The sequence below is a fragment of the Crocodylus siamensis genome, chromosome 1 (assembly GCF_052110815.1).
Source record: "Crocodylus siamensis isolate JL-2025a chromosome 1, ASM5211081v1, whole genome shotgun sequence".
Taxonomy (NCBI): Eukaryota; Metazoa; Chordata; order Crocodylia; family Crocodylidae; genus Crocodylus; species Crocodylus siamensis.
This window is the reverse complement of record NC_143395.1, coordinates 204,305,485-204,328,589: the sequence shown is the minus strand read 5'-3', so window position 1 is coordinate 204,328,589 and position 23,105 is coordinate 204,305,485. Positions and strand designations below refer to the sequence as shown.

Genomic DNA, 23,105 nt, shown 5'->3' with positions numbered 1-23,105 from the left:
AAAGGCAATCAGGTTGGTCTGATGTGACCTGCCCCCATAATGAAACCACCCTGGTTGCCCTTGAGCATCATCCCTGAAACTGGCCCATCGCAGATGTGCTCCTTGATGATCTTCTCAAAGAGTTTCCCTAAGACTGACAGGCCCATAGTTGCCCAGTTCCTCCCTCCTCCCTTTTTTAAAGATGGGGACCACGTTGGCTATCTTCCAATCATCTGGCACCTGCCCCGAGCACCACGAGCACTCGTAAAGCTGTGCCAAGGGTCCTGCAATAACCCCTGCTAGCTCCCTCAACACCCTGGGGTGGAGAGCATCTGGACCCGCTGATTTGAACATATCCAGCCCCTCCAGAAGCTCTCTAACCCGGTCCTCCCCAACCTGAGGTCTGGAGGCATTCCCCTTGAGTCCGTCTTGCATCACAGTGAGGAAGTCCCGGTCCCTGCACAAGAAAACGGAGGTGAAGAATTGGTTAAAGAGGTCTGCTTTCTCCTCTGGCGCAACCACCAGATTGCCCAGTGTATCTTGCAGGGGCCCCACGTTTCCCAGTGCCTTCTTCATCCTCCCTATATACTTGAAAAAGGACTTTTTATTATCTTTGATCTTGGATGCTAGTCCTAGCTCTATGTCCACCTTAGCTTTCCTGACAGCCCCCCTACAGGCCCAAGCAGAGGAGGTATACTCCTCTTTGGAGATAGCACCCCCCTTCCACCAGGTGTACGCCGCCTTTTTGGCAACCAGGCATTCCTGGATGCCCTTGATGAGCCAGGGAGTCTTTTGGGCACTCTTGCCCCCCTTGCTTCTTGTTGGGATGGTCACCCCTTGGGCCCTGAGTATTGTTTCCTTAAGGAACAACCACTCATCTTGGGGACTGAGTTCCCTTGCCCTTGAGAACCCCAGCGCCTCTCCCACTAATCTCAACTCATTGAAGTTGGCCCTCTTGAAGTCTAGGGCTACCGCCTTGCTGCAGGCCCTTGACACCCTGTGCTGGATGGTGAATTCCAGCAAGTGATGATCGCTATCACCTGGGTGGTCAAGAACCTGGAGGCCCCTTACCAGGTCATCGCCTGTGGCCAGGACCAGATCCAACAGGGCATTTCCTCTGGTGGGACTGTGCACCTCCTGAATTAAGTGGAGGTCCTGTATCTCAGCCTTCTTTTCTTTAGGCTGAAAAGTCTGAGATCCTTCAGCCTTCCCTCATATGGCTTGACATGCAAGGCTCATATCTGGACCCTCTTAAGGGTGACTCTTCTCTGGACCCTCTCAAGCTTTAGCATGTCCTTGTTGAAGTGTGGCACCTAGAACTGGACGCAGTACTCCAGTTGTGGCTGCACCAATGTTGAGTAAAGCAGGAGAATCACTTCTTTGGGTTTACTGGAAATACATCAATTGATGCATGCCAGATTTTTATTGGCCCTAGCAGCTACTGCATCACATTGACGGCTCATATTCATGCTGGGGTCTATTGTTACCCTTAGATCCCTTTCATCTGTAGTGCTGGTCATGTTAGCAATGCCCAGCCTGTAGGTGTGCTGGGGGTTCTTCCATCCCAGATGCAGCACTTTGTGTTTCTCTGCGTTGAACCTCATCTGGTTGTGTTCTGCCCAACATGCCAGCCTGTCTAGGTCTGCTTGTATCTAGCAGTGTTAAGTGCCACACAATGCAGCAGAGTTGTTTGTGTTGTTCCTGTGACATTGTTTCATTTGACTCCTTGTTGTCAGTACCAGTGAGGTATTTCAGCATTTCTTCTCTGGATAGGTCTGCATGTTCTGTAAACCAAGGGAAAGCTAACTGGTGTTGTACCATGAATTTCTGCAGTAATCAGAGAGCCTTGTCCATTGTCCACTGTGTGGAAATGGAAAATGGGCTTCCCTTTCTCCCTCTAGAAACGGGAAGTGTATCATTCCTATTCAGGGCCAAATCCTGTGTACCACTGAGTACTTTTTCCAACATTTTAAATTGGCTTCCCTCTTACTGATTTAAATGGGAGATGAGGGTGTAATGCCTGGAGCCTGTAATGTTGCCTCCCTTATGTACTGCTTACATGTGTTAATCCCCTTCTTCTCTTCCCAGTATGTACCACTGCAGACTTTGCTGAAGTTTATGGTTGATATTGCACTAGGAATGGAGTACCTGAGTAGCAAGCATTTTCTCCACAGAGATTTAGCTGCTCGAAACTGCATGTAAGTTTGGTTTTCTCTGTCTCACTATGGATAGCTAGACCCTAGCCTGAAAAATTTCTGTTGGAGTGAAAATAAACCTTCCTCAGCATACTACTACCGCACAGGTCAGGCATTTTCATGACCCTTCTCTGAAAGTCCATTTCAAGTTGTCCCCCTGGGCAGCCACAAAAGAAGAATATGTGGGGCCAGGAGGAAGAGAATAAGCCAGAGGGTATGTGGCTCAGTGAGACAGCTTCTGTCCTAGAAGAGCATGTCTTGGATTTTAGCCTTGAGCCTTGTTCCTAGTGACATAGAGCCCTTGCCCTAGCCCAGTCCTCTAGCCATCTTTTCCAATAACTAGTAAATTCAAGGGGAAGTGGCTCAGTTTCAGAAGTGCTGGAGAGGATATTGTCTATCCTGTGACATAGTAGATGGAGCACTGCTGGGAAGTCAGAGAAACATGTTCAAACCCCCTCCTCGATAAGGTCCATGGTTTGAAATTCAGGGGGGCTCATGGAACTGAGCCCCTCTATAAGAGACCAAAGTGCCCTCATAAGAGCTCCCCCATAAGAAATGAGAGCCCCTAGCATACTCTGTGCCTTTCTAAGCAGCTCAGGTGGTGGTGGCAGCTTCTTCCAGCTGCCACCACCATAGATCCCCCCAGTCCAAGTGTAATTTGAGCCCTGATGAAGTCTAGAATCTGGGGTTTTCAGCTTCCCACAAGATTGCCATAACCACTCCATAGAGGAGCTTTGGACTTTTAGCCACTGTTGGGGCTAAAATTGAGGAGTGCCTTCCCCCTCCATTATTTTGTTTCTGGGACTTGTATCCAGGTGCATATGTACACAGTTATCTATATGTGCAGGATAACTCATCTGGGAATAGAATGGGTACCTGCATGCAAAAATGCCTCTTAGATAACGAAAAGGAAATAGACTTCCACCCAAACTGCAATAGAAATGGGGGAAAGAGAGAACATAAAATATCACTTCTACCTCTCTCATTTGAAATGCCCATTCACCCTAGTCAAAACAGTTGGGAGGTGCTCGAAGGGCCCTGGTTCCAGTAGCCAGTATGTGTACAGGTAACATTATACCTGGGAATAAATAAACATTGCCTGTATAGGCATTTATGTTAGTATTTTCTTTCTAATACTGACAGGTTACGGAACGACATGACTGTGTGTGTAGCAGATTTTGGTTTATCAAAGAAGATTTATAGTGGAGATTATTATCGTCAGGGGCGTATCGCAAAAATGCCTGTAAAATGGATTGCAATAGAGAGCCTTGCAGATCGGGTGTACACAACCAAGAGTGATGTGGTATGTAAACAGGGCACTGACCTCTACCACCCCACCATTAGAAATCTAGTCTTCAGTAATGCAGACAATGGTGCTAAAGGCGGGTCACTAAGGATATTTTAATATTCTGTATTTTTAGAACCTGTGTTAATAACAGTGCATGAGAGTTTGTGTGTGTGTGGGTGCGTTTGTGTTCATTTCTTGTAAATGTGAAAGCCAAATAAGAGAAAAAATTATGACAGTTCCTGACAGTCATCACAAGCAATATTTCTGAGTAGTGCATTGCTCTTTCCCTGCCTATATAATGTCCTGGAAAAAAGATTTATTCAGTGGGCTCTGAGCTATTATCTGATGTTTCATGTTGTTTCCAACTAAGACTGTGCTACTGTGGATATAGCTAACAACATTGTACAAGATCCTGATGGACTTTAGGAAATGACCTTTCCTAATGAAACGAGTCATTCATTCTTTCTGGAAATGTCAGCTTCAGCTTACCATGCTTTCTTTTCTTTGTTCTTTGTAGTGGGCGTTTGGTGTCACAATGTGGGAGATAGCAACCCGTGGAATGACTCCCTACCCAGGAGTGCAAAACCATGAAATCTATGACTACCTTTTTCATGGTCACAGGTTGAAACAACCAGAAGGTTGCTTAGATGAGATGTGAGTATTTGTGTGCATCCCTTGGGTTTTTAAGCGTGGCATGTGGACAACCACATTGCACACCAACGTGCTTGTCCTTGTCAGTCATGGCTGTTTAAATAATTCATGTAGTGTTTGTGTTTGACCTCGTTTGCTGCATAGTTCTGCTGCATATTATTCATCACACTGTTGTCATATTTATGTGGTTCTTGATAATTAAGCGGTTCTTTTTGTGAACACAGCAGCTAACCCCTATCGTACATTTGCAGCTGAGCCCTGAGTTTGGGGGAAGAAAATGCTGGCTGATGGCTGATTGATACAAATTATATGAATTAGTTTTTTCTTTTGAGAATTGTGAAAAGAATGTCTGGGGCTAGATTCTCAGCTGCCGAAAATCCACTGGTGTCAGTGGAGCTTTGGTGATTTACACCAGTGGAGGGCCAACCCTTTTCTTTAGGGGTTCCCAAGTCTACCAGAAACTAAAGCCATTGTTTCTGTTTGAATTTTATAAATGGCAAGCAAGTAGCCATTGAAGCAGCTTGAAACTACTTGGGAATAGGTTTGCAGAGGTGCAGTTAATTCAGATGTACTCTTAGAATGCAGGTGGTCTTAAAATAATTGTCATATCAATAGCATGTCTCTAACAATTCCTTTAATTTACCAGTAAAACCAAAATCAGGGGAAAAATGTTCTGTTTTATCTGGAGGTGCACCAATACATCGGTCTGATATTGGATCGGTACCGATATAAAGAAAACTGTCTGTATTAGAAATTGACCCAATGAAGCCGATAATTTGGCCAATAAATGTTTGTGCATGTGTGCAGCCACAGTGCAGCATGTAGGCAGCAAGGAGCAAAGCACAACACTGGAGAGCTGCCTTCAGCTGGTAAGTTCTTTGTGGTGGAAGGGGAGGGCAGGGACATGGGGTGGAGGCAGACCAATGATCCCATGGTGAGGGAGGGGGCAGGCAAGCACTGCCCAGTGCAGGTGGGTTGGGGTGCAGGACGAAGTTGCGGCTCATTGGATGGGTGGCTTCCACTGCTGTGCACACCCTGGGAGAGCCAAGCTCTTCTTGTAGGGGGCTGGCTTTGAGGCAGGGGCTGTGGAGTGGGCTGCAGCCACCCCAAATTTCACTATAGCCCTGCTCCCAGCACCGCTGCCTGCCTGGTGCAGCCCTGGGTCTTTCTGGTGCATGGGTGGAGGCGGGGCATTGAGCAGGGAAGAGCTGGGGCTGTGCCAGGCAGGTGGTGGCAGCAGTGCTGGGAGTGGGGCTATGGCAGAATTTGGGGTGGCTGCAGCCCCCTCTGCAGCCCCCACCCCAAGTCCAGCCCCACTAAGAAGAGCCCAGTGCAGCCCTGGCTTCAGCCTGCAGCTGCAGCCCACTTGCCCCACCCCACACAGATCCAGGGGCACATGCCCTCCCCTCCCCCCATGCCCTCCTGGGGTGTGTGCAGCAATGGGAGCTACCCCCTCCCTCCGCAAGCCATGGCTCCATCCCATGTCCCACCCCTCCCTGGCTGGGCAGTGCCTGCCTCTGTCCTTGCCCTCTTCCTCACTATGCGGAGCGTTGATCTACCCCTGCACACTCCTTCCCTCCCCTCTCCCCTTCCACCATGATGCACTTACCAGTTGAACGCAGCTGTATCAGAAATTGGATCGGTATCAGTCGATATGCCTCCTTAAAAATCAGCTATCGGTATTGGCCCCTAAGACCTCTATCAGTGAACCCCTAGTTTTATCCAAAACAACAATCAGTTGCATTTTAGATTATTAAACCCCTTTTTATTTCTTCAATATTAAAAGGAATTTAGTGAGAAGCAAAGTTTTCTTGGTGATATCTTTTATTAGACTAACTATATATTTGGGAGAGATTTTAAACAAGCTTTTGGGCACCAAGTACCTCTCTTCAGGTTCTCCAAAACAAGTCTAGCATCTCCCAACTATGCTGTTCCAATAAAAAAAATCACCAAAAAACCCATGCTTCTCTTATATTTTCTGGTCCATTGTGGCTACGAAAGCACTTATCCTCTACTAAAAATTTAAAACATTTTCAGATTAAATGATCATTTTAAAACAAAAAGTCAAATAAATAAAACTCTCTGTGAAGTAATTTTTAATTTTTTGCCTGGACTAATTTTTTAAGCAATCCAAATTTAAAAAGTTATAGTGGTCCTTAAACTGTTTTCTGTACTTAAACCTGGGGTGCACAACTCCTATCCCACAGGCTAGTCTCAATCTCACCACACAGGACTGGGCAGGGGTGGTGCTGGGTCCGAGGGCCCAATCTTAGTGTGGGACACTAGGAGGTGGTGGTGCCAGGTTCCCCATGCCCAGTCGTGGCATATGGGGAGCCAGAGTGGGCAGCACCGGTTCCCAGGGCCCAATCCCAGTGTGTGGGGTAGGGAGGGGGTGGTGCCTAGCCCCAGGGCCTGATCCATCCTGGAGACTGGCCCTGCACCACTCATTTAGCCTTCAGGGCCAAAGGCTGAGGATCACTGCCTAAACAATATTGCTATCTTTGCTGAAAAGCACTCCAGACCTGTGCAACTGCCACTTGCAGCACCTCCGTAGAATTGGAAAAGGAGCTGCACCTGCTTCTGCAGATCAAGATATCGCTAGAATATACATAAACATGGGGTGACTGGCTGGTGTTTTTAATATGAAAAATCCTTTTAGTTTCAATGGAGGTACAGATAAGAAAGGGCCAAGCTGGTCTCATCTTCTTGTGTGCTTAACTTGTTCTGATAGAGTTTGACTCAAGGAGTCAAGCACATTGTTTTGGTTCCAAAGGAGCTGTTGAGTTAATAAGAGAAATGTATGTATTTTCACTGACACTGGTCAGAACAATGTTATTAGTAGCCCGTTGGCTCTAGGCAGCTTGGTAGGACCAAAGAGTAGGCGTCTCTCCCTTAGATGTTATGGGTTTTATTGTATTTGTGTGCAAGCTTGGGATTCTATAGGTGTCTAGCATCAAACCTCCACCATTATGCTGTACAACATGCTGTTTAAAGGAAATACAAATAGACCAGTCTTCTGGCAAGAATTTTTTTCAGTAGGACATATAAAGCACATGCAGAGCTCTTTTCAGAAGAGAGCCCATGTTACTAATTAGCTGGTAAGAGCCACTGAGCTGTTTCACTGATGTGGCACAGTGCTTTGTAGGATCTTCCAGATCTGTTGTGTTTTCCCCTTTGCTTTGAACACTCTTCTACCAGCATCCTCCTTAGATCAATGCCAAGTCTTTTTCCTAAGTTTCAGTGAACTACTGGTGAGGATTCATTGCCTTTTAACAGAGAAGATCCACAAAAATGGTCTCAGGAATAGAAAAATGACCAACAGGCTCAAACTGTCTGCAGTATGAAACAGAAGACTGAGAAGTGACCTAATTAGTTACTTGAGGTTTCTTCAGGGAGCAGAAGGACCAGGTTCTCAGGAGCTCACTGACAGCGTAGAATGCAGAAAGCACTAATTTTTAATAGAGGGTGATTAACCACTGGTTCTAACTACCAAGAGGAGTGCTGTATTCTCCATCTCTTGGTGTCTTCAGATCAAGACTGGGTCCCTTTCCAGGAGATGGGGTTCAGTCAAACACAGGATATTAGGCTTAGCACAGGGGTAGCTGGAGGTTTTATAAGTCGCATGAGATGTGATGGCCTTCTTCTACAGTTAGGTCCCCATCAGATCTGCTCAGCAGTAGCCTGATTTCCTAGGCTCTGGAGCAGAGTCCTGCTCAGTGGGTGTGGACTAGTGTGGGTAAGAGGATTGCCACCTTTTCTCTTTAGTCAGAATGTGAACCTGTGCCTACTGAGAGAGAAGGATTCTACTACCCACCGATAGCCCCCCAATTTTGATTGCTTATTTTTACAAGATAAGAGAACCACTACTGCTTTCCTGGGGGTGCTGTAAAATACCTCAGAAAGCAACCTGCTCCAAACATATAAATATTCCCTTATGAATGTGTGAGGTTTTGACGGTGAATTTGCCCAGGCACTGATTGCAAAGCAAAGCTGCAGTGGGCTGATGACCTAACCCGGCAAGCTCCTTTGTGGTAGTTCTGTTATTCCCCTGAGTAGGCCCATTGGAGCTGGTGGGATTAGTGTATGCAAAGGCTTGCAGGATCAAGTCCTAATCTGACTTTGCTATCTCAACAGAGAGCCTTGTCATTAGGAGGGCTGGCCATCAGGGCCCCGGTGGAAGCACAGGGGCAGCGCAGAGAGATCCCCAGCCTCCCACTGATCCCCAGGACCTGCCAGGGTCTCTGCTTTTCTGGCACAGCTGGCTCTTCACTGTATCAGGGACACAAGGCCAGGTTTGAAGGGCGTTGAGGTGTTAAGCCACTGTCTCCTCTGCCCCAGGTTTGTTGAGAGTTCCTGGACCACCACACAGGACTTAGCGCAGGGAAGTGCAAGGAGTGGGAAGCATGTTCAGGAGCAGCAATTCAGCCCTTTCAGCTGAGTGAAGAGAGGATATAAATACAGCTGTGTAGACAAGATTGATTCTTTGATCTGTCAGACAAAGGGAGAGCCAGCACAATGGCTGGAAGTTGAAGTCAGGAGAGTTCAAATGGGGAATGAATGTCAGTTTTTTAACATTAAAGCTAATTAACCATAGGCCTGGGCTAGCTGGGATTCTCTCCAGATTGCCTATGGCTTCCAAAAGACATGCTTTGGCTCCACCAGTCTTATGGGTAGGGTGCAGGGTTCTTCGACTGCTGGTGTCTGGCTCCTAGTGGTGCACTGTGAGAGGTCAACAGAGGTAATTATAGTGGACCCTCCTGCACATTATATCTATAAATCGTGGTCCTGGCAGGCAGGAGAAAGGGAGGGGAGGGGACCTGCCTCTGAGCACAGAGGGGAAGGAGGGGGATTCTTACATCTCTTGGGGACTTTAAAAAGTCCCCAAAGACTCCCTCAGTGTGATCCAATCTAAAAGGTAGTGCAGCTACACCACTGCACCCCCTCTGAATCTGTCCCAGTATCAGCTTAAAAACACTAAATCACTGGATATGCAATATAATTTGCCAGCCAAGAGGGTGAACCAACTTCTGACTATTTGCTTTGGGGAAAAGCATTTAAAATACACAACTTCAGGGCTGGAATAAGAGTCATGACAATGGTAATTGGGCAGGAGTCCCACTGAGAAAGTCAGGCTTTCCATGCAGTTCTTTTGCCAAACAATTGTTACAACTGTGCTGATGGAAGGGTGGGTGTGGAGAGAGTGCAAAGGGAGCTCTATGACCTACTCCCATGTTAAATCCAAATGAGCTGCACACAGGGCACTATGGAGAACGTGCTCAAGAAATATGTCCTGCTCAACTCATAGGTGTGCCACTCCTTTCACAGAGCAGGTAGAAAATTATTACCTGAAAAGTTTAGTGAAGGCAAGAGCCAGAAACTTTTGTCAACAGAATCTTTGCTTAGAGCTCTTGGCTACTATCTTTGAGTAGGTCCCCTTTTAGGAGGGTTGTAATGTAACTTCTAGTGGCTTGTTTATTTAAATGATTTCCTGCTCCTGGCCACTGGGGGTTTTTTAAATATTTTCAGCTGTAATTACACACAACAAACCCTTGCAGACAAAAGCGGTTTAGCCAACTTTTAATACAAACCCTCTGTGATCTGTCCAGAAACGTAAAACTCCTACTGTTCTCTGTAACATGACAACATCTCTTTCCTCACAGATTTATAGATATAATGCGCAAGAGGGTCCACTATAATTACCTCTGTTGACCTCTCACAGTGCACCACTAGGAGCCAGACACCAGCAGTCGAAGAACCCTGCACCCTACCCATAAGACTGGTGGAGCCAAAGCATGTCTTTTGGAAGCCATAGGCAATCTGGAGAGAATCCCAGCTAGCCCAGGCCTATGGTTAATTAGCTTTAATGTTAAAAAACTGACATTCATTCCCCATTTGAACTCTCCTGACTTCAACTTCCAGCCATTGTGCTGGCTCTCCCTTTGTCTGACAGATCAAAGAATCAATCTTGTCTACACAGCTGTATTTATATCCTCTCTTCACTCAGCTGAAAGGGCTGAATTGCTGCTCCTGAACATGCTTCCCACTCCTTGCACTTCCCTGCGCTAAGTCCTGTGTGGTGGTCCAGGAACTCTCAACAAACCTGGGGCAGAGGAGACAGTGGCTTAACACCTCAACGCCCTTCAAACCTGGCCTTGTGTCCCTGATACAGTGAAGAGCCAGCTGTGCCAGAAAAGCAGAGAAATCAGTAGCAGTAGGCAGGCTGGGGAGAGGGGAAGGGGATGTGCCTCTGGGCATGGAGGAAAGGAGCAATCACCTAATTTGGAGACTAAAAAAGTCCCCTGAGGCTCCAGTGGCACAGTCTACCCACACTGCTGGGAGCGGGGTGAAACCACTCCTGCAGCACAGGTGGTTGCTTCTTACCCCTCTGTGCCAAATCTTGGCTCTGCCCCTGAACTCAGGTGTGGTAATATTAGCTCAGGTGTAGAAATGACTTGACAGTGAAGTATTGGAGGCACTTTCAAGATGCTAAAGAAGGCCAACTTTTGTTTTATGAATCTGAGATATACATTTAACTGTAATGACTACAGGACTAGTGACACAATATTGTGTGACTATTTTTTGCCTGGTTTGTTGTGTTTTTTAAAACTTTATATATCTCTAGCAAATTAATGCACATTTCAGTAGTTATGTATCCTCCTGGGTCCATCTCTTTTGTTTTGAATAATGTTCTTCTATCTGCATGCATGGTGTAACTCAGTACTACTGAGCTAACAGTTCTGTCTCCTGAGGAGCTAGTCATTTGTAACAACTTCCTTGTGCTTGCAGGTATAAGATAATGTACTCCTGCTGGAAAGCAGATCCTGTGGACCGACCTACATTCTCACAGTTAAAAATCCAGCTAGAGAAGTTACTGGAAAGTTTGCCTGAGGTGAAGGGGTCTGAAGATGTCATTTACATCAACACAAGCCTGCTAGAGGAAGACGAGGAGGAGGAGTTGACAAAAGATTCAGGATTCCCTGAGATAGACACAGATCTCAATCCCAATGATATCATTGAGTCCTGCTCCCAAGAACCACATGCAGCTGTTGTCAAGGTTGATGTCCATGAAAGTGAGCAGCAGGAGGAAAGGTATATTGTAGAACGGATTACTGAAAACCCGGTGGCTGGTGCCAGGACAGTGGAGCAGGTGAACACTCCTTTGCTGCAACATGATGTTTCTCCAAATGGAACTTCTTGGCCTGAGGCAGACGCACTGCCCTTGAGCAGCCTGCTAGCAGACATGATGTTGTATGCAGATGATTCATTTGAGGATTCTGAAGTTCTGCTGTGAAACAAAAACTGGGCTCTCGGACTCCGAAAATTGGAGAACTGAGCTGTTCTGTGGCTCAAAGATTTCACTTGGTATGTTTGTGTGTTACAGAATGAGCATTATAGGAAAATATGCTCTTCAAATACGGTCTAACTGGTGGCCACAGAAGCATGAACTCTCTGAACTTGTATAAAGTGTTATCTATAGCAATCTATATATAGAAAGAGAGATGAGATTATATTTTAATAAACGACAGCCTGTCTATTTTGGTCTATTTTATTTCTTCTGTTATTACTATTTTTGTATCAGTTTTTTTCCCTTTCCTAGAGGATTTTTCTATGTATATATGTCAATATTAAAATGATGTTTCTCATGCTGTTCTTTTTATTATTAAATGGAGTAAATGCTAGTATAGTTTTGAAACATTTCTGATGCTTAAAACCTGTTTGATTAGGGGTTTATAATGGAAGAGGCACAATTATATCATCTACTATGGAATTGCACTTCTTGATAGGACAGATAGGTAAAACTGATCTCCATATATTTCCCCTGGTATTTTGGAAGGCTTGTCATATTGGGAAATAGTAAAAAGTAGGGACTGCTATGTTATAGCTTCTGATGACACTTTATACTGACAACAAGTCAATCGCTTGTGTATATGTGCACACACACATAGTTCCTCCCTGCACAAACACCATGAAGTCCCATATATGCATATGGCTCTACAAAGAACTGTGTCTCTTTGGTAGCTCTTTCTCAGAGCAGCTCCCCTACTGTGTGCCTGAGCTAACACCTTCTCTGAATTATATCATCAGCACCCTAAAGAGGGTTGCACAGAAATCTTGGTCCTGTGTGTGTGTGTGTGCAGGTGTGCACGTGCAATTACAAAATCATCACTTCACTGGAAAATCAGGCAGCCCCTTACAGCTGCAAGCTGGACATGGGAGAATATTCCATGAGGGACTCCACCAGTATCAATCTTGAGTCTGATCTTGTTCAGGATTTTGATTTAATGTCTAGGGTATACTAATGTGCAAATGAAATTTATCCATGAGGCAGAGTTAGGAGGCATTTCGGCTACAAGGGGAGCTTATCAGTTGGAAATAGCTGAGGAGGATCCCAGGGTATCAGATGAGTGTGAGACACCAGCATGATGCAGCTATGAAAGATGTGATTCTAGAATGCACCCAGAAAAGTATGTCCAGCCAAGGGGGCAACATCACTGCCATCGTACAGGACCCTGATGAGATGTCCCCTAGAATTATACATGCTGTCTGGCTACCTAACAAAGAAAAGATAGCTTCTAATCAGAGCAGTAAGGTTGTAGAGCAGCCTCCCAGTTAAAGCAGTCTGGGCTGGTACCCCCACCTAGTTTCAAGTTGTAGCTCACGTAGGTTATAAAAGGAATTACGTGACTTGACAGCAGGGCCCTAAACTCAGTCCAAAAGGTTCCTTCCAGTCCTATGTAACTATGTTTTCTTTAAGTTCAGTTGGCAGCTGTCTCAGGGCTGGTGTTAGGCACTGCAGCTCAGAGCCAGCTGCAAACTTTATACAGCTTTTGGCTCAACAGCATAGTACAATTGGAAAGCTGGGAGGAAGCTATTTTTGCTGTATGAACAGCTTTACCTGTCTGCAAGAAGCTGAGGAAGCACCCAACAGTAACAGGGACCAATTGTCAACTATATTTAAAGAAAATAGGACTGTCCTATAGGGAGCTGTGCAAATCATCAGAAAATTTGCTGTTCAGAAGCTGCACCTGACAGCTCAGTTCTGGTCAACCCCAAACTACATTTTTTTCCAAGGTTTTTTTTTCCTTTGCCCAAATAAATAACAAAAGTATTTCTGACCAACTGGGATGTTTTATTGGACCCAAACTTTTCTATGTCATTTCAGTTGACATATTTTTATGTGCACAGTTGTATCAAATCCCAAACAGACATTCTGAAATAAGTCACCACATTGTATATTAAAAAAGTTAAAATTCACATTTTCAATTTTTTGTTTCCTTTCTGGGTCAAAATTAGTCAACAAATTCAGCCCCAAAAATCACTTGGTTTGGATGAAGTTCCTTATTTGCTAAGCTTTCTTCCAGCTCTACTTCTGTGCCCAGTGGGAAAGGCCTCTTCTAGCTCATCACATTTGCAAAACACTTCTAGCAGTTAATTCCACAATGCAACAAAGTAGAGGAAAATGCAATCAGGACTCATAGATTTCATATATTTTCAGGGTTGGAAGGGACCTCAGTAAATCATTGAGTCCCACCCCCTGCCCTGGGCAGGAAAGAGTGCTGGGGTTAGAAGACCCCAGCCAGGTGTATGTCCAGTCTCTTAAAGACCTCCAAGGTAGGGGAGAGCACCACCTCCCTTGGAAGCCCACTCCAGATTCTGGTAACCCTACCGTAAAGAAGTTCTTCCTTATGTCTAGTCTAAATCTGCTCTCTCTCAGTTTGTGGCCATTGTTTCTAGATGCTCCAAGGGACATCTTGGTAAACAGAGTATCTCCTGTTTCTTGCCGCACCCCCCCAAAAATCTAAATCTGTAGATGGCCACCAGATCCCCTCTCAGCCTTCTTTTACGGAGGCCGAAGAGATCCAGGTCCCTCAACCTCCCCTCATAGGACCTATCATGCAGCCCCCTAAGCATATGAGTGACCCTCCTTTGGACCCTCTCAAGGTTATCCATGTCCCTCTTGAAGTGCAGCGTCCAAAACTGAATGCAGTACTCCAGCTGCGGCCTTGCCAGTGCCGCATAGAGAGGAAGTATCACCTCCTTAGATTTGTTTGTGGTGCATCTGTTAATGCATGATAGAGTGCAGTTAGCTCCATTGATCATTTTGTCACATTGTCAACTCATGTTCATCTTTGAGTCACCTATGACTGAGATCCTTTCCTGCTTCTGTCCTACTTAGAAAGTCATCTCCCAATCTGTATGTGTGCTGGTGATCTCTTCTCCCTAGGTGCTGTACTCTACACTTATCCTTATTAAACTGCATCCTATTTTGTTCTGCCCACTTTTCCAGCCTGTCCAACTTCACCTGAATCTGTTCCCTGCCCTCCAGCTTGTCTACTTTGCCCCATAATTTAGTGTCATCCATGAATTTGAACAGTGTGCTCACCATGCCTTCATTCAAATCACTGATGAAGATGTTGAATAGTAGTGGCCTGAGGACTGAGCCTTGGGTGACACCACTGCCCACATCTTTCCAGGTCAATACCAACCCATTCACCACCACCCTCTGGGTGTGTCCCATTAGCCCATTTGCCACCCCGCCCCCCCAACTGTGTAATTACCTAAGTCACAGCAGCTCGGTTTTTTTTATGAGAATGGGATGTGATACTGTATCAAAGGCTGTTTTTAAATCCAAGTATATGACATCCACCATGACTCCTGCATCTAAGTGGTTCGTGACTTGTGGTAGAGGTGACATCTTTTAATAGACCAACTAGATTTTTGCAAAAAAAAATAATTCTTTAATTGCAAGCTTTTGGATACAAGCACCCTTCTTTGGGCATGAGAAAAGATTATAAAAGTTCTCCTGGGTAGAAATGAAAGTTCATATTTCACAGGAGAGTTGAAGATGTTCACAGACAGGATGCAAGAACCAGCTAAGAGATGGGGACCTTGGAGCCACAGCTTGCTGGGTCTCTCAGCTCCCTGGAGGAACAAACCCAGGCTTTGATTACCTAGCAAGAGCTGGGGCACCTTCCCCTGAAGCAGGAAACCAGTATGCCCTGTATCCCATGGGAGGGGGCAGGGTGGGACTGCCTTGGTCCCACAGACCCTGCACCACAGCAAGGGTCTATTGGCCCCTGCCTGTGTGTTGTCAAGAGTTTGTTTTAACCATGAAGCTTCTGCAGACTGTTCTGGTTTTTGGTAAACTGGCTTTTTCCAACAAAAACCTGCCTTTTCAAGCAGTTCAAGAGCATCCCTAGAGCTGAGAGCATTCTTGTACTCCCAGCTTTCTTGGTGAAGCGCCACAACCCTATGGAAGCAGGAGCAGGGTTTCTCTTAGGCTTTGGAGAGCAGGTCAACCAGCTGGCTTTGTGCACCAGCCAACCTGGGGGTATGCAAGGACCTCCAGACTTTGACAGCCACAGCTAAATCACACTGTGCAGCTCCCTGATAACTGGCAACAAGCCACAGTCCCTCTTTCCTGTCCCTCTGCCCAGCAGGCTTGTGATGAAAATATGCAAATAATGCAATGATTTTAGTTCAGCTCAGCATGTCAGATGCATTTTTTTCTTTTGCTTGTTTCATAATGGCACCAGGCCAAAGACAGATCCTTGTGATGTTCTAGTTCCAGCTTATGTACCTCTGGAAGGTTACCCTTTTCCGGCAGGTTCTGGGGGGCATAATACCCATGATGCCACAAGAGCTGGGAGCGTGTGCCCTATCTTGGTTGTCACAGCAATGTAAATGTTCAGATTTTAATGGCAATTCCAGTAGATTGTGTGGCAGAATGCCATCTCTGTCTCACCCCAAACTCTGTAGTCAGGCGGATGACCAATCTGACAATTTGGTTACCATGGTCACTGCAGAAGGCAGACACCCCTGGCCCCATCAGCTTCAGGTAACCCTGAGTTGTAACCTGAACTGGATACATTCCTGAGGGAGGGTGAAACCTGTTCCCTCTGCCTACATGACTGGTCTCACACACCTGGGTGGGGGCTTAAACTCCCTATTGTTCTAAGCAATGTCTTCATGACTGGGAGAGAGCTAGAGACCCTACCAACCTATCTGGCAGCCAGTGATGCATTTCAAATTGGTTGGATAGCAGCCAACTGTTGCTGGCCTTCATTGGATCAGGTAAATGAGGTCATAAGGTCTATATAAGTTAAGGACTGCCCAGGAGGGGATCAGCAGCCATGATGAGAACTCTCAGAGAAGCTGGACCATCTGAAACTTGCTGTCTCTTTTGAAACTCATGGTCAATGAGCTGCTTGCCTCCTGAAATCTCCACCTCCCTCTGGATGGTACTTGTGAGTAATCTGGTTAGATCTCAAGTAGCTATATACTATACCTTGCAGTAACACAGATGCATAATGAAAGGCTACCATGCCACTGTTTGCTCTAAGGGATTTCTCGGATATTGCTCTTCCCTGTACCCTATTCCAGACCTACTCCTTGTAACCAATAAAGTTCTCCTTTGTACCTAGCATGGGAGACTTATTGGGAGAGGGCCTAGATTATGCCTTGGGGTCCCCTTGGTTCAGCTGACTAAGGGAGACCACTATTTGTGCTTCTGACTGAGAGAAACAGCCCAAGTTCTTGTAGTAGGTCAAGTACTCTCAAGGACTACTAGGCCTGTGTTTCCCAGGAGTCACAGGGCCAAGATCAGTCCAGGCCCTGGGTGGTAGTGGCATTACCCCCAGGCTTGTGGGTGTGCTCCAGGAAGGGGGTTGGATGGACATGAGGTGCGCCTAGGGAGGTACTTGCACCCCCTACTGACCTGCCACAGACTGTTCTCTGGGAATGTAGAAAAGACGTGATTTTTAAATCTGCACAGATGTTTTTTCTGCAAGCCACCCTAGTCAAACACTGCAACAGTTCCCTAAACACAGAACGATCAGGGCTTCGGAAACCCCCTCCTTGCCTTTATGAGGTTTCCATATGACCAGGCTGCAATATTGCGAAGTTGTCAGTACAGCCTCAGCATAGTTACATTAAAGGAAACATTCCCCAATGAGGGGTCAGAAAGCAATGGTGGATTCTCTTTTCTACTGATCTATAAAAAGGTCACACTGCACATCAAGCCAAACACAGAGTAGGAGCTAGTTCTAGTTAAAGAGGAGACATTTTAAAGTTGTGAGACAACGTGTGGGTCTCATTCCTTTCTGGTTGGCTCTACAAACTGTGTCCCTGCTGCTGTCAGCAATTTTACAGTTAGTAGATCTCTGCTAATGTTTAACATGTGGATTGGGAAAGGTACATGCAAAGACTGAGCTCTTGATCTAGCAAGATCTCTATGTGTATCTAACTGAGAAGTCCCAGTGACATCTGTAGGACTTTTCACCTGCTTTTGTGTCTTGTTGGGTCCAATGCATTGTTGTCTGCCTTTTCTGTGACTGCCATCTGGCTAGATCACATTCAGGGTCACCCAGGGGCAGGCAGATCCAGGTGGGTGCAGTAATGTGGTCATACCCCACTTTGGCTGTGCCCTGCATGTACCGTGAGGTCTCTAAGCTCACTACCTAATCATCATGGGCTCTAGCCAAAGCCCAGGGGATGAGCACCACTAGTGCCACTAGTCTCCTTGTTTCCTTTGCTTCTGAATTAAATAGGGTGGGGGAAAGGGAGGAGGGCAAATAGGAGCTGCGCTCACCCCCTGGGCTCCAGAGCCATAAAAAGGTCCAGAGCCCATGCCAAACAGCCAGTGAGCTCAAAGAGGTCACAGGACATGCGAAGGGAGGGGATGTGGCTACACCCCTCTTGCTGTAGATCCACTCATGGGGTAATCCCTTTGGGGGAACCAATGACCCACACAATTGCAAAGCCTAAGTGAAGCCCCTAGCAAACAGTCCTGCCCAGCACTATGTCTTCAGACTTCCTCAGTTCTTTTCTTCTTTCAGAGTCCCTGACACACACGAAACGGGGCATTAGCAAGAGAACACCATTCCACAACACCCCATATTCAGCAGCATAGATGCTGCCCTGGAAATGAGCACGGTTCAAACCCCTGCAACAGATCAAGCTAAGGCAATAGAGGGATTTGAACCTGGTGCTCCTAAGTCCTCAGTAAGTGAGCTAATCACTCAGTTATCAGGGATAGCACCTCTTCCTACTTGTGTTTGGTGTAAGGCTCACCTGGCAGCCACAGTCTGAGGATGGTTATGAGATTGTCAAGAAGGTGGTGGAGCAATCACACTGTGAGTCCTGCACGGCTTTAAGCAGTGGGCAATGCAGCACTGTTGGGACTTGCATGGTTGGGTGCATACCTGCCAAATGCCCCACATGGGGCTAAGCAGAGAATGCTCCAAAGAGGAAAAAGTTGTTCTTTGAAAGTCTTATATGTCTTATACTTCTCACATGTCTCCTGACCCGCATGATCAGAGGTCAGGAAAGCAGACCTTACGATGACAGGCTGAGAGCCATGGGACTCTTCAGCCTGGAAAAGCATAGGCTCAGGGGTGATCTGGTGGCCACCTATAAGTTTATCAGGGGTGACCACCAGGATCTGGGGGAACATCTGTTCACCAGAGCACCCCAAGGGATGACGAGGCCGAACGGTTATAAAATGTTCTTGAGTTCAGCCACCTCACTAACTAGCCTTCTAAGTTTACTAAAATTAGCTCTTCTGAAGTCTAACACTTTAGTCTCACTGATTATTTTTCCCACCCTTCACTGGATTGTGAATTTGACTAAATGATGGTCACTATCTCCCAGGTTACCCACGAGATCATCTCCTGTTGCTAAGACCAGGTCTAGCAAGGCATTATCCGTGGTGGGACTGGACACCTCCTGGGTTAGGTGGAGGTCCTATATGCAGTTTAAGAACCTATGTGAGCGGTTTGTTTTGGCCGTCTGCTCCTCCCAGCAGATGTCTGGGTAATTTAGGTCCCCCATGACCACCTCCTCTCTTGCCTGAACGGCCTCTGAAAGCTACCTGGAGAATACCAGGTCTAGCTCATTATCCTGATGAGGACGTCTGTAGTAGAACCCCACTACCAAGTCCTTTTCCCCCGGACCGCGCTGTATCCTAACCCACAATACCTTGGTATTCCCCTCCTCTACCCCTGCCTCAATGATGGAAGATGTGGGCTTCCACAACAGCTTTCCCGTGCTTCAGTCTTGATAACCCTGCATAGTTCTGAATACAAAGTCATTGCACAGCAATTCTGGACACCATGGAAAGGAGCATGATTGCCAGCCCCTGCTCTGACAGATGCCAAAAGCACTGGGGAGCAAAGAACCCAGTTTCATCTTCATTAATGACTAGGGCACCAAAAAGTAGAAGTGCGCTAGTAAAATTTGCAGATGAGATGAAGATAGGAGGCCTCATCCATACAGAGGAGGATCAGAATATCCTGCAGGAAAAGCTGAATGATTCTGATCACAAAGTAGCAGCATTAAAAATGGACCCACCTGAAGGAATAGGAAGAGGGACAGAATGTGAAGAGACAGAGTTTGTCTCAGTAGAGACACCGTTTGCCCTACAGGAGAGTGAAGCTGCTTTGGAGGCAGCCATCTTTGAAGCGGGAGGGTTTGAAGGAGAGATGTTAGCAAAAGCCTGGGAAAAGTCTTGGCCTGGGATTGTCTGAGAGGCTTGTTTAAAAGAGGGGAGCAGTTTACCTGGGGAGGAGGGCAAAGGGGAGAGAGGGAGGGTGAAAGACAGGCTGGAGACCAGGGAAAGGATCTCCCCACAGCTGCTCCTCTGAGAGCCCCTGTCAGAGCCCTGCAGAAGTAGCAGCGAGAGGCTGCACCGAGAGTGCTGCACTGTGTCTGTTCTCTCTCCTTTCTCCCTCAGAGCCCTGTGGGGCAGGCACAAGAGAGGAGCTGCCTGTGAGGAGACTCCAAGCCTGGGAAGACCCTCCTGCAAGCCCCTCTGTGGCTGAGCACAGCAAGGGAGGGGAACGCGGGACCGGGGGAGACTGCTGGAGACTGCCCTGGTGTTTCCCCATGAGTGAGAAGGCCCTGGGAGGGGCAGGCTCAGGTGCTGGAGGGAGCCCTGGGCTAGAGGGGCAGGGACTGCCCCAGCCACCAGAAGCCCCAGGGCAGGCAGGGCCAGGGTGGGGCTACCTTTACCTGATCCTGTGAGGCTGTGCTGGGCAGGGGAAACTGTTACACCTGCAGCCCAGACACTGCTCCCTGCTGTGCCAGGAACGGGGGCCTGGGCAGAAATAAGGTCTCTTGCAGAGACTGCATGGGAGGAGCCACCGCCTCCTGCACTGAGACCCCCTCAAACTTGGAGAGAGATGCCAGCAGCAGGGGCCACCCACACCTCTTGGGCAGGGACACAGATACAGTCCTGCTCTCTGAGACCCTGCCAGGGCTAGTGCACACAGGGTCCTCTGTACACAGTGTACACGTTATAGACTGTGTAAATAAGTTCTTGATGGCTTTTTCGTTGGAGTATCAATGTAGTTAGTTATTGGTTCCTGATTTATTGTGGATAATTTGTATACCTTCCCCTAGTGTAATGTGTATCCAAGAAGTATTAACCCTTAAGCCACCATCGACAGGTCATGCAGTGTAATATTTGTTTTATTGCATTGGTTATATATTACCTTGTAAATAATTAAATCCTGTAAATAGTTTTATAATGGTCTGCAAGGTTGTTGATTGTAAGGGGAGGCTTTTTGCTTGGGGACCCTGCAGCAGCTACCCAGGGAGCTTAGCAGGGCCACCCGTTACCGATACCCCAGGATCCCACTATTCAGCTGAGGCCATGGGTAGCATCATGCCCAGGGTTACAACTAGATTAATGAACATATCATAAATTTAAGAGTAAATACAACGCTGTTCTGTGCCACAATTAAAATGACCAGCACCACATGGTTGGAGAAGGAGCCACCAGTTGGCCCAGAGGCTGAAGGCCATGGGCTCAAAATGGCTCCAAAAGCTGGAGCAGAGGCAGGATGCATCTGGGCCCTGGGGCTGGAGGTGGATGCTCTCCCCACTGCTGAAAGAGACCCAGCACATCCCAGCATGCTCAGGGGAACAGCACAACCATATGCTAGAAGGGAAATGGCCAGGGAAGACTCAGATGCCTTCCTGATGGCCAGCTGGAGGCCAGCCATGTTTCCCAGGTCTAAAAAGCCTGAGTGAATGCCAGAGGACTCCTTCAACCCCAGAGCCTGGAGGACAGAAGAGGATGCCAGCCTGCCCAACCCAACTGATGAGTGGCTTGGCATGAAAGCGGGCCCGCCTGCCACTAATGACAGAAAAATGCCTGAGAACAGGCAGCTCAGTGGGCCCTGTGGTCCTGGACTGGGGTGGACTTGATGGGAGGCCTAACAGAACCTGCATACTCTGCTAGGGTGGCAGCAAACCCAAAGCATGCTGACAGGAGACCGGTGGGGCACCAGGTCCCATACAAGCACTGTGTGGTATGCCATGGGGCTGTAGCACAGCTGACCTGGTCACTGGATGGGGAAAACCATTAATAGAAAGCCAGCCTGGCAAGAAGTAAATTTAGCCCAAAGTGGGGAAGAGATTGAGGAGTGCAGTGGGCACCCACCTACCCACCCCCTTGTGCTCAGGAGTGAGCTGCTCAGTGCAGAGGCAACATTGCCCTGCCCACCTTCCAGGCAGGCTCTTTTTGGTTAAGTTTTCTCTTTTGTGTTGCCATTCTCTGTAAGCAAATGAATAGCAGCAAGTAACCAGCAGTGTCTCTTTTCACCGGCCCTCCCTGCTGAGGAAGAAACCTATGATTGTGACAAGGTGCTGCCAGAATTCATTGTAACACCTGAGTGGAAAGGGGTGGAGTGTAGGGGAGGAGAAGCCCCATAGAAGACATGCCAAGGGAATTGCCCCTGGGTCTCAAAGGAACCACTGAGCAACATCTCTAGAGGTATACTAGTAACAATATATTGTGGCAGGTGAATAGGTTCAAGTACAACATGGCCCAAGGCAGTAAGACATGCCCTCCCTTTTGGAGGGTGTGGGCCTCCCACCCCTGTGGGCCGCTGCTGGCTTCTGCAGGCTGTCACTGCCTGCACCTGCCCCTCCTCGCAGGTGGAGCCTGGGAGCGGACCCCACTTGCCACTCACCCCCCCGCTGCCAACACTGCCAGTGGCAGCTACAGGCAGTCACTGCTCACCACTGCCAACACCGACACTGGTGGCTGTGGACAGTTCCCGCTTGCAGCCATGATGCGCCCCCAGTCTTGGGAGGCACCAGTCGTTCATGCCTAAACTGATAGATGATCAGATCAGCTGAGGGTCTGAGACCATAGCAATCTCCATGCAATGCAACAGATTCCCCAGAATTGTAATATTTGTGCTCTGGATTCATCACACTTTAGAAGCCAAGCAAGAGCCAACATTATGAGCTCACACGGCTGGATTGGCCTCCACAGTCCTAGTACCATGGGCCTTGGCCTGTGCCTGGGGCTCCTGGTTGTAGTGTCAATGTATGGCACAGTAAAGAACAACAGCTTGTTTACAGAGAAAGCAAAAGCTGCTTACCACCAGATTTCCTGTCATCAGACACTCAAGAGAAGTGCAAAAAAGTGCTCCAAAGTTCCTGTTCTGGACATGGCGTAATGTGTGAAACTGTCACTTCATTTCTAATAAGCTATGATAGCTTAACCATATCCTCTCAAAGACTGAATTTCTGTAAAGCCAAAAGTGTCTTCTGCTTTGATATTTCAGGTTTTTCCATGCTGATTCATGGGAAAGAAGGAAGTCGATCTTCTAGACTCTGAAACACCAGAGGAAAAGTCATGTAGGTGTATATTGGGACAGCTTGTCAGCTCAGGTAAATCTATGATTCCTTAGAGCAAAGCCCATCTGTGCCAGCACAGTGTCTGGCCCACTGCCCACAGAGCAGCATGGGCTGAAAGTAGAGCTTGGCCGCATCTTTTGTTTACTTGATTCTTGTTTTGCATCACGATCTGCAGTTTGTTCTGTTTTCTCCGTGTGATGTTGCAAACAGAATGGATCTCACAGAACCCTGTGACTGAACTACAATTAGGAGACAATGTGATTTCCCAGAAGGAGGGACAAGGAGAGCCTGCTTCCCTTCCTTACATGGCTGTGCTGAGTTTCTGAACGGGGCCCCCA

The 23,105-nt window shown here is 47.2% G+C and overlaps 1 protein-coding gene across 2 annotated transcripts in view; it reads left to right on the top strand.

The window, feature by feature from the left end:
- MERTK (MER proto-oncogene, tyrosine kinase) overlaps positions 1-11,759 on the top strand; it is a 79,123-nt gene extending 67,364 nt beyond the window's left edge. For both annotated transcript variants that reach the window (XM_090053089.1, XM_090053099.1), the window contains exons 16-19: positions 2,068-2,177; positions 3,318-3,477; positions 3,980-4,116; positions 10,900-11,759. In XM_090053089.1, coding sequence (XP_089909215.1) covers positions 2,068-2,177; positions 3,318-3,477; positions 3,980-4,116; positions 10,900-11,404 — 912 coding nt within the window. In that variant the 3' untranslated portion in view covers positions 11,405-11,759. The remainder of the gene's footprint in view (positions 1-2,067; positions 2,178-3,317; positions 3,478-3,979; positions 4,117-10,899) is intronic.
- Positions 11,760-23,105: the final 11,346 nt, after the last annotated feature.